The sequence below is a fragment of the Pinus tabuliformis genome, chromosome J, assembly GCF_031772625.1.
Source record: "Pinus tabuliformis cultivar Carrire ecotype Pingquan chromosome J, CPIR1, whole genome shotgun sequence".
Classification (NCBI taxonomy): domain Eukaryota; kingdom Viridiplantae; phylum Streptophyta; class Pinopsida; order Pinales; family Pinaceae; genus Pinus; species Pinus tabuliformis.
The window spans coordinates 1,003,729,250-1,003,741,006 of record NC_142295.1 but is presented as its reverse complement, the minus strand read 5'-3'; the positions used below and the strand labels follow the sequence as shown (position 1 = coordinate 1,003,741,006).

At 35.8% G+C, this 11,757-nt stretch overlaps 1 protein-coding gene across 1 annotated transcript; it reads right to left on the bottom strand.

Annotated features, from left to right (window-relative positions):
* Positions 1–1,404: 1,404 nt before the first annotated feature.
* On the bottom strand, positions 1,405–7,599 carry LOC149230242 (uncharacterized). Its single transcript, XM_089378918.1, has 3 exons — positions 6,970–7,599; positions 3,968–4,108; positions 1,405–3,798 (listed from the first exon to the last, which is right to left on the bottom strand). The coding sequence occupies exons 1-3, from the start codon at positions 7,420–7,422 to the stop codon at positions 2,158–2,160; spliced, it is 2,235 nt and encodes a 744-aa protein (XP_089235044.1). The 5' UTR covers positions 7,423–7,599; the 3' UTR covers positions 1,405–2,157.
* Between the last annotated feature and the right edge of the window lie 4,158 nt (positions 7,600–11,757).

Sequence of the window (11,757 nt, the reverse complement as noted above, 5' to 3'; positions counted from 1 at the left end):
TTTTTATCTAAAAACTCTAGAGACTTAATCATAACCCAACATCAAGTTGAGTTTGGTGGAAAACTTAGCATCCTTTTAACAATCCAATAAAACATCAAGTGTATGGAAAAGATATCTTTCATTAAAATCTCATCAAAAACCCATAGCCAAGGTACATAAACTATGTCCATCCTTCTTAGAAACTAAAACCACTGCAATGCCACAAGAAGTAGAATTAAATCAAACATGCCCTTGGTCAATGAGTTCTTGAATCTTTCAATCAATCTAATATTAATGAGTAGTGTAGAATAAAGTTTATCAAACATGGACCATTTTCGGCAATTGACCCAGCATGATCCCAACAGAATCATGGTGCTCAAATCAAAGTTTCAATGTCATAATTCCAGCGTTTATTACTTTCTACTCAATATACACACCAAAAGTACTCTTTACACTCCAACCAACAAATCTTCGTCAGCGATACTTCAATTAATGTTACCAAATTTAATAGTGTTGAATTAAATAAATTATTGCACACAAACATACCACACCACGTTCAAGGGATTCATATTAAATAACGTTGTTGTGGTAATTAAAGAGTAAAAAAATTAACAGGGTGCAATTTACAAGGTTTGTGTATATTTTCATATTAAATAACGTTGTTGTGGTAATTAAAGAGTAAAAAAATTAACAGGGTGCAATTTACAAGGGTTGTGTATATTTTTATAAATCTTAAAAGTTAAATCACTATATAGAAAAGAGTCCTGTGTTACAAAGAATACATCTTATGCATCAGAAGGGTTGAGCGTGTATATTTTTATAAATTTTAACAATTAAATCACTATACAGAAAAGAATACATCTTATGCATCAGAAGGGTTGAGTGTTTATATTTTTATAAATTTTAACAGTTAAATCACTATACAGAAAAGAATCTTCTGGTCTTACCAATAATACATCTTATGCACCATTTGATATCTGACTTGACAATTAAATTATTAATATAGAAAAAATAGGGTTCATTTAGTTGTGTCAGATACTACCTACTTTCATATGCAATGAAAAAATTACTACATTGGCAATTAAAAAAACCCTATCCACTTTGGCCACAACTTAAAAGACTAAGTATTTCTTAAAAATTGATATTCTCGCCAGATAACTAGATGGCCAAATCTTATCTAATTAAATATTTCTTCCCAGTTGGACTCTGATGAAAAGTAACCCATAATATAGAAATGATGATACTTTTTCAACGCAGAGGACACTAAAAAAAGAAAATAAAAAAATTTCCTGTCCAGGAAAGGTAGGTGAAGTAACATGACATAATGGCTTAGGTTCTGGTTTTAACCATATTTATTTCGATGGTTAACTACATATTTCTCTACCATAATAGCTAACTTTTATCTTGACCTGGTGGAAAACTTGATTGAAAACTTACTCAATTTGTATAATGGGATATTTTACCGAATTCGTAAGGAATTTACACAAGGCTCTCCAATTCCTATGAATGGTTTTTAGACGAGAATGATATCTATGCAGCACTTTGCCACTGCTGGCTGCATTCTCCAACCTAGAGTTGCATCGCTAGAGAACCAAAGCTAGGCTTGGCATCTTGTCAAGCTTGCTTAGCATTCGTTTTTGTTTACACTACTTTGACCAGGAAAAGTCATATTTACCAATCTGCTAGTGCAATTTCAAAAATGTATCCATGAATGGCCTGAATAAGTTTAAGTTAATCATCCCATGGGATTCTACTGAAAAAATAAAAAAATACAGCCGTCTTCCTTTACCATTAAAACTGCACCACATATTTGAAGGTACGGCCATTTTGAATTTATTTCACATATGCCCACTATAAGTAGCAGACTAGAAGCCATAACGGATATGGTGGACCTCTTGAATCCAAACAAGAAGCCCTTCTGAAAGTTTACTAGCAGAAATATTTATCCAAAAATTGCAACTCCAAATTTATCATCATCTTCAGATTTGCTCATCAGACCTAACCCCCTGAGTCTGGCTTTGCTTCAATCGCTTGCTCCAGTTTACAATATTCTATATTGTGGAGAAGACAATTTCATCTGTGAACATTGAGACTCTGGTATTCTAATCTCTAAGAGCTCAGTCTCAGGTAGAAGATCACTTTTCTCCTTATGGAGTGCTCTTTGGAAAATTGCAGTTATTAGTGCCTTTGTTTTAAAACATGTCTCAGCTGGGCTTTCTGGCTTTCCATTTTTGCTTCCAAAAGCTTGGCCTTCAGACTGTTCTTTTGAATACCCCTTGGCCACTCTATAAATCCCTTAATGCCTCTAGTAATGTGAGGATTGCTGGCATCTGGTGAACTCCATGTCCCAAGATTGGAGGGACTGTACACCCCATCAACACACTGTCGGCCAGGAGAAGTCACAGATATTGAGCTCTTTGTGCATACAGGCATATTGTTTTCTGCTGGAATTGTCTTGTAGCAATCCCCCTTTCCAGAGTTGGGCCTCCCATACTGCCCTGCAGGAGAATTTTTCGTTTTCAATTGCCCTTCTGTAGTAGGGTGGGAATCAATTTCTGCGATGACAATTGCAGAATCTTCATTCTCTTCCCAATCTGTTCCACTTTCCGTATAGCTACCATCTGCTGCATCTCCATTCAAAGATGTTTTGCTCTCTCGAGGAGAACTGCTTGATTCCTGCTCATCTCCCTCACTTGCCTGGTCCCAGTCGCTTTCTTCCTCTCTTTGGTCTTCATCTCCCATGGCATGCGTATGTCTTTCTTCTTCTCCGATTCTTATATCTTGATGGCTTCTTATTGAATTTCTATTGAATCCATGGCTCTCAGGAGTTACTGTGAGAATCTTAGAGGTATGGCTCCTGGGGCTGTAAGAGCCATCCTCTAGATCCCATCCAGTCCTAGCATCAGATGTCTCATTGTTAACTTTGAAAGGGTTCAAATCTCCAAAGGCAGTAAAAACATCCTCCGAATTTGGAGGCTGATAAGAGAACTCCTTAATGTCTTGAACCTGTATTGAACTCGCAGCCTCTCTGAGCAATTCTGCATCTTGCATATCCGCAGCAGCTACAGAGGCAGTGCCACTACCTTGTAATGTCATTTTAGAATTTATAAACGCTTCCAAATCTTCTCGTAGTTTATCTAAAGCTGAACTCTTCTCTTCTAATGCCAGCTTTGCTTCTATCAGCTTCATCTGAACCCTCTCTTCACGCCACACCTCCGCCATCTGGAGCATTTTGCGTTCTTCCTCAACTTCTTCCCTAACTTTTATAGATTCCAGTTTTAGTTCTTCCACTTGAGCTTTGTCTTCGCCAATCTCTCTTGCCAATTCATCACAGACATCCTCCATGAGCTGCCTCGCCTTCCTTTCCTTCTCAAGATCTTGCAAAGATCTCATTATCGTAATTTTAGCCTCTCCAAGCTCTTTTGCTAATTTTCCATTAAGTATTTCCATCCTTCTCTTTTCTTTCCTTTCATTGTTCAGTTCCTCCTTCATAGTGCGGATAATTGCCTTGATTCTCTCTTGTTCCTTGCTCTGCCATATGCCTCTCTCCTCTGCAAGTTTTTTCAGGAAACGGTCTACCTCTTTCCGTGAGGATTTTTGTGCATGTTCTAGCTCATGAACCAGATGACGAGCTTGGACGAGCTCTTTTTTCAGAGCTGAGACAACAGACACACTCGAAGTCTGCTGCTCTTCCGCAACCTTGAAGCAGTTGTATGCTTTGAAAACATCAGCTGAAGTCTTTCTATCCCCGAAATCCCATTTTGTTGCCTTTTCCAATCCAGATATTGAGATCGCAGCAGGTTGCTCAACTGAATCAATCTAGAGAAAATTACAGATGTTTCACACAAACAAACACATTGTGGCAAAGTTAAACACATGCGGACTCAGTGCTTGCTGGTGCATATCCTCATGCACAAAGGAAACACATTTGGAAGGAAAAAGGGTGTGTAAAGAAATAAGAGACCAGTAAACAAAGAAATCCAAATACCTCGAGACAAGTTTCATTAGCTGGAGCGGAGGGTGAAAAACTAATTCTTCCATCCTTTTGTCTTTGTGACGTTCGATGAGAGTTTGACCCCATTGCTACAAATTTAGATGAATAATGATTCTCCATATAAGCATCAACCGGCTGCAAAAGGTCACAAGCTAGGATCAACTTGAGCTCTGACTATAAATGTTGAGCAATGCTACACATTCGATTATTTTCATTACATAAAATCTTCTAAAAATCGTAGAAAATGTCCTTAAAAGAATGTTAGATGAATTTAAAAAAGCAGGGCACACTGTCCTACAGATAATATGAACCGCAAATATAAAAGCTAATAATTGAGAAAAAAAAATGCATAGACCTTGTAACGTTCAAATTGTCATGAGTAATTCTAACAATTTACATGGATATTATGGTATAATCGATTGTGAAAAACCTCCCGCTGGTAGAAAATTCAGGATCTATTGATACAAAAGACTGCACTTCACGCTGCAGTCTAGTAAGCCAGAGTGAATTTGTAAAACTAGTAAAATAAGCCGGTTCTTAATATTCCTCAGAATCTGCTTTGACGAAATTACAGGAATTTACCTTTAATTGATTATGACACACAAAACATACCAACTAAAAAGTTAAAACACGAAAATTCAACTTCTATTTTTTTTGCAAATTTTAAGATATGCTAAATAAAGCCTTTCGCCAGAAACATATCTATTCATCTCGACAGAAGCACTCCACGCAATATTAACCGTCTTCAAATGACAAGACAGAAAATAAGGTTTATCAGCAGTTCTTTTTAAGAATTTCCAAATCGCGCGAAAAACAGAGCACATTCACAAATAAAAAGTCAAGCTAGATTAAAATAAGGAAAAGGGGAACCATTTGGCTATACATTTTACTAGGAGCTTCAATGTCAGTAGAGAATGAACACTCCTTGAGGCATTAATCTAAAAAATGCAAAATGACTTGTGCATTCATGCAAATCTTTTTATGAATCTAAAGGCTCGGGAGAGAATTACTGAACAGATTTTCTTAGAAATTACCAAAAAAAAAAAAAAGACAAAAAAATAGCTTATGAGATTAGGACAAAAGCAATAACTTTGCAAATCTGCAAATAAACTGGAAATGAAAGCATATATGCAGCACTGAAATAAGTTTCAAAGGGAGATTTTCATAGTTTAGTACAAACATATTCATCCAGATATGTTAATTATTTCTGGTGGTGGGGAGGAATAATTTTAAGGAAAAATTATTGTTATCCTAAAGAAATGAACTTTGTTATAATAACTTTGAACCTTATAACCTTATTGTTGTTGAATCTAAACAATCTCTCAAAAACCTAAACATATGAATCTAAACATATATATTCTAGTATAAGATATAAAAAATCTTAATATATAGATTCCTAGTATGAAATATAAAGATATTTCTACAGGAAAAAAATGTCCACACAGGAATTTCTAAATCTCATGATTTCGAATGGTAGAGCCAAAAATTGGACTCACGCAGCAGATTTCAAAAACCGCATACACACACTCGTCAGATCTTGGAAAAACGAGAGGCATTGTTTACCAGGTTTTATTGAAGATCCTGATTCAAGCTAGACAAGAGGCATTTTGCACAAGATTTCCTTAATTCCATGAAGAATCGGAAATAAAAACACTTGTGCACTAAGATTTAGGATCGTCCGTTAACTTTAAGAACATAAACAAGCAAGTATGCGCAACATTTTCTATTATCTTAAGTATCTTCGAAGTTCAAGAAGTATAAGATTCGTTGACGCCTGGAAAACCTGCTGTCCCGAATAAAGTAGAAAATATGCATCTATGCAAACATTAATTTCGAATGGGCAAACCAAAATTGCGCTTAAAGGACCATACATAGGCATTCGTAGAATCTCGGAAAAAATCGAGACGAGCTGCAACATCTAATGCACCAAGTTTCCTAAAAAGCCCGATTCAAACGAGAAAAGGGGGTATTTTGCACATGATTTGTTTAAATCCACGACGACTCAAGCAAAGAAAAACACTTCGCTAAGAATTCTAAAATCGTCTTCTCGCTTAAAAACATATGCATGTACACGCAACATTTCTGATATCCTAAATATCATTATGAACTTTTAAGCATTCGGTCCCAAAAATTAGCAAGTTTTCTGAAGAACGTATAAAAGACCCTAGAAAGACCCTATAAAAGACCCTAGAAAGACCCTAGAACGTATAAAAGACAGTAGAAGAACTACTGTCACGACCAAGAAGAAAATGTGCATCCATGCAAACATTCATTTCGAAAGAAAGCAAAAATTGCTCTCAAGCCTGCAGATTCCAAAAAGAGCATATAGACACATTCGTAAAATCTTGGAAAAACGAGACGAATATTTACGCACCAGTCTTTCTGAAAATCCTGAGTCGGCCGAGAAAAATGGGCATTTTGCACAAAATTTCCTTAAATCCATGAAAAATTGGCAAATTAAAATGCTACTTCAGTAAGCTTTCTAGAACCGTCTGATGACCTGAGAATTTAAACCAATAACCGAAACATTTTCTGATAGTTTAAATATCTTCGTGAACTTTAAGCATTAAGGTTACAAAATTTAGTAACCTCTTCGTAAAATTATATATAAAACAGAGGCATTTTGCACAAGATTTGCTTAAATCCAGCAAATAAAAACGTTTTTTTGGCTAAGATTTATGTGATTGATGAATATAAGCATGTATGCACAACATTTTCTGATATCTTGGATATGTGCAGGAACTTTAAGCAGTAGGTCCCAAAATTTAGTAAGTTCTCTGTGAGACATATATAAAGAGGCATTTTGCACAAGATTTCCTCAAATCCATAAAGACTCGGCAAATAAAACACTTCTTAACTATCTAAGATTTCTAGTATCATCTGAAAACTTAAGAACGTAAGCATCTAAGCACTACATTTTCTGATTTCTTAAATATCTTCATGATCTTTAAGCATTCAGTCACAAAATAAGTTTTCCGTAGAACATATATAAAGACCTGAAATGCTCGCTGGCCTTTCTGCAAACGCCGAATGCCGTTGGAAATCGGAATGCCTCTCCTATCTCGAACGCGCTTCAAAGCTCCCGGCTGCTGCTGCAGCTGCCACAGAACGGCCGCCAGTTTACGAGCGGAAAGCACAAGACGAACGTTGTGCCCCTCATCATCATTATCACTACCGCCATTTCTTTTCCCACGCTTCCTCCGCCCCGCTCCCGCGCCAGAGAACACATCGCATGATCGATTCTCGTAGACCTTCCAACTCGACGCAGGCGTAGCACTGGGCCCGCTGTTCGGGACATCCGGGCCTAACCGAGGGTCGTGAAAACGATTCCTTCGCAGCTCGTTTCTCTCCTCCTCCTCCTCGCCGTTCGAAGCCGGGGAAGCTGCGGGCCTGTCGGATGCCGAGAGGACGCCCTGCCTGCTAAGAGTTGCCTTCCGAGATTTCGCCATGGCCGACCGTTTGCCGAAAATGATCCCACTGCCATGAAAACTAAACCCCACCCATGCCCCTCTCTGCCGTTTTCTTTGCAATGTAGCCTACTCCCTGTCCCTGCTCTCTGGTGTAGTGTGTACACGAACGGCCGCTTAGGACGCTAATCGAGCCTGTAAGTTCTGATTATTTTAAATAAATGGCTATTGGTTTACTCCAGCGCCGTGAATCCGGATAAATTAGGCGCAGGGGATCCGAGGGACGTCGGACACGTGGCACACATCGGACAAATGAGGGGTGTATGACGGACGTCCACGACAGGGAGCTTTTGCGTCTTCTTCGTCGTTTAATCCGTGCAATGATTTTTATTTTCCGGGGCCCAAGGCGGTGGGCGAGATTTTAAAAAAGGCTGAGGCCACGGGTTGTACTCTGCACTTTCGGTGTTTTGAAAATTTTGAGACCCCCTCTCTTTCCCTTTCTATTTCTTTTCTGCATCTACGCTATTATTATTGTATAGCCTACTGAGGCCTATTTGTTAATTAGAACGTGTTCTGTCTAGGGAAGAGGAACACACCATGTTCATTTCAATGGGCATGGGCTTGCATTTGGCCCCTTTCCATGTAAAGGTGGGTGGATTAATATTCGAAAATTACCAAAATAAGTCAATGATAATATAAAAATATTATAGATTTAAAATGTTCATGATTTATATTTAAATTAGGTTTATTCTATATTAAGTTTCATTAAAAATATATAATAAGTTAATTTAATTAAATTAAAATTTTGTATTTTCATTCATTGAATCTCAATTGTTTTTAAGAAAACTAGAGTTAGTGAAATTATTCTGGAGAATATGAGGTTGGTGTATGCTTTTAATGGATGAGTTATTAGCGGAATTAAAAAAGTTGTAAGAGAAGTTTATTGAAAAATGTAGATTGATCGGGCACTTGTTGTCATTTTATTGTGATGGTTGGTTTTAAGTATGTTGGTAGGTGTAATGGTTAAGAGCATGTGTTTCCTCTTAAAAGATCACAAATTCAAATCAACGAATTTTCCCTTATCATAGTGGTACCACATCCTCTATTGAAAAGATATTATGTGCCACTTCAAAGAAAAGCCTAAAGAAGAAAATAATCAAAGTGGCTTGCCATAAAGGGTTTTCTCTTATCATAGTGGTACCTCCATTCTCTATTGAAAAGATATTGTGTACCACTTCAAAGAAGGGCCTAAAGAAGGAATTAATTAATGGCTTGCCATAAAGGGTCCCTATGGAATGTAGGGTTAAAGAAATATTGTCTCAAGTGTCAAACATGATAAGCTCTCTCCAATGCCTATAAAGAGGTAATAATATCCCTCCAAAAACTCAATAGATTTGGCACAAAAGATAAAATGCTCCTTTGTCTCTACTTGTTGGATTGTTAAGGCTATGGAGAAAATGTCAAATTGTGTCTAATACTAATTAATCTTATTTTTGTTGAAGTAGTACAATATTGCTCATTGATATTAATTAACCAAAATCTTGTAATAGTTGCACTTGTATTAGTGATTTTTTTCAATACTAAGCTAAGCCTAGGCCAAGGCTAACCCACATGTGGGATGGAAGAACGATCTTCCCAACAACAAAAGGTTATCACTAGGATCGTGCAAGACTTAAAAATTTTTAATAATACTTGAGCATCACATTCAATAAAAATAAATAAATAAAAATGGGAAAGCTAAAATGAATCATAAGTAGATCTAGCATTGACTCTAACACTTAATCATAAGTAGATTTAGCATTGACTTTAATGCTTGAACATTTATGGGATAAGGAAGGGAAAGTATATTTCTCGAACTTAGTTGGATGATATGTAGGTATTAATGGCTTGTAGCTCTAAACGAAAAATCTATAGAAGTGGATTGTTAATCCCTAAAGTTCTTTCTTAGAGAAACCAATGTTGGTTTTTAATTTTATTTTAACATAAGACAAAGCATAAATTAATAATAAGAATAGTGGCATTGTAGAAAAAGTTGGTCACTTCTATAAAGCCATGGCAATGTAGTTTCGACACAATTACAAAGTCACTAAGAGAAGTCTTCATTTGGGTAAGAATTCGTTGTCTTCCTTTATTGGACTAAAAATACCTTTATAAGTATTATTATTATTATCCAATTTTAAGGTCACGGCCAAGCCAAACACCACGTTGGTGTATGAGACCCCCATGTTTGTGAAACAAGAGACCCACCTTCGCATAGTGATTTGACTGCTAAGTCTATGAAGGCATACATACTCTACCCCACTCTGGTTTTGAACATGTGACCTCTTAGGACAAAACACATGCTCTAAATCATTAGGCTCACTCAAGTTGTATTAATAACACATCGAGCAAGTGCACTTAACTTTTGGTTCGAGGATTATTCATCACAAAGATTTCAATGGCACAATGCAAAAATGAGAAATGTATATTATGTGAGTTGTTGAAGTTCAACGAGAGATGAAGAAGTATGAATAGAGGGTTTCAAAATTTTAGAAGGAAGTCATTAATTTCACTCTTCGATAAAGCCAATGACATAAAATGTACGAATGAAATTTGTTTATAGAAGTTCAAAAACAAAATAAATATGTGGAAATTGTGACTCGACTAAAACTTAACTTAAAACTCTAACGCAGACATTTAAAAAAATAATAATAATAACTATCTAAAAGTGAATTTGAAACTAAACTTAACAATCTCTTTAATGGTTAATATTGTGAGTTTTGTAAACCTCCCTCCATGGTTAATTCAATCCCCTCCTCCTACTAATTCAATTGGAATCATCTTCACATATTTGAATCTCAAGGGTAAAGAAATGGGAATCATCTTCACATATTTGAATCTCAAGGCTAAAGAAATGGTACTAGAACATTCTTTCTCTAGGAATCATCTTAGGATGAAGCTTATCTTGAAAATCTCCCAAGCATGGAAAAGTTGAGTTTATTAAGAAATGACAGGTGACAAGAGTGCCCTTCGTAGTCAACATTTTAGGTTTTATTCAAAATTAAGTCATTTTGTAATACCCAAGACATGTAATACCCAAGTCACTGTAAACTTTTTATGGATAAGATAGAAACCTGCAACTACTTAAAGGAATGGGCTTATTAAAAAGCTCACATGGTTTATCAAGTATCACATCAAGAGAAGACGCAGAATCTATAAATGTTAGATGATAGGACTACGATGGATCAATAGCACAACCAAAAGTCTATGGAACCTCTATCACCTTTCGAAAAAAGCAAAGGACGAGACAAATTGAACTCATAATTCGACACCATCATCCTATTTTTTTTAATTAGTAGAAAATTATGGGCACAACAAAACAAAAGACCCCACACTCATAATTTGCTTCTTGGAACAACAACATAACATATGTTGGGAAACCCCCTCGGCAAACCAAATATATGATCACACATTAGCGAAGTTGAAAATGGATGAAGTCTACGAAGTTATGGATACGAAGTTATGGATAGGCTTGAAGAAGACAATGGTGGTATGGACAATTTTGAAAAATAAGAGTTGTGATATGGACAAGTTTCTCTTATTATATGAGAATTTTTCCTCAAATAGGATGACATGGCAATTATGAGGATTTTCCTCAAATAGGATGAGATGGCAATTATTAAAAATGTGTGTGAAATTGTATATTTGTTAATTTTTATTTTAATTAATAATTTTTTTTCAAAGTTCGGTTAAATATAGATATTAATTGGTTTTAAATTAAAAACAAAATCATTTTCATAATTTTTAAATTTCGCGAATTTAATTTATTAATTATTAAACTTATTTTTTTAAGATAAGAGGGATTTATCTGGTATGCCGTAAGATATGTTACATCTAATATAATGTAAATGTATTAGTTTACATGTTATATTGTTTATCATAATATCACTTATTATTGAAGTGTAATTTTATTCAATATGAATAAGATATTTTGTAACAATTCCAAAATTAAAATATGCAACTAATTAGATCAATCATGTGATTAATAATCAACACACAATTATTCCACTAATTAACATAGAATTTCCAAAAACGTGAGCAGAGACGACTTACATGTGGCGATGATATTCATGATTTGTGATTTCAAATTTAAACGCTATTTGAGTCCCGTTAACCACAACAAAGTTTGGGGACGACTCTCCACCCAACCGTAGGCTCAACTGCACATAATCTTTCTACAATTGGTCACTCTCGAGCCTTCAATCAACGTACTACTCCTAGGGAATCTTTTGTCTCACAATATTTTTCTCCCAAGAGAAAGGATAAAGGAATGATGACTCTCATCTTTATCATCATCCATTAAATAGACCAAACAATGGAAAGAGGTTTGCATGTACA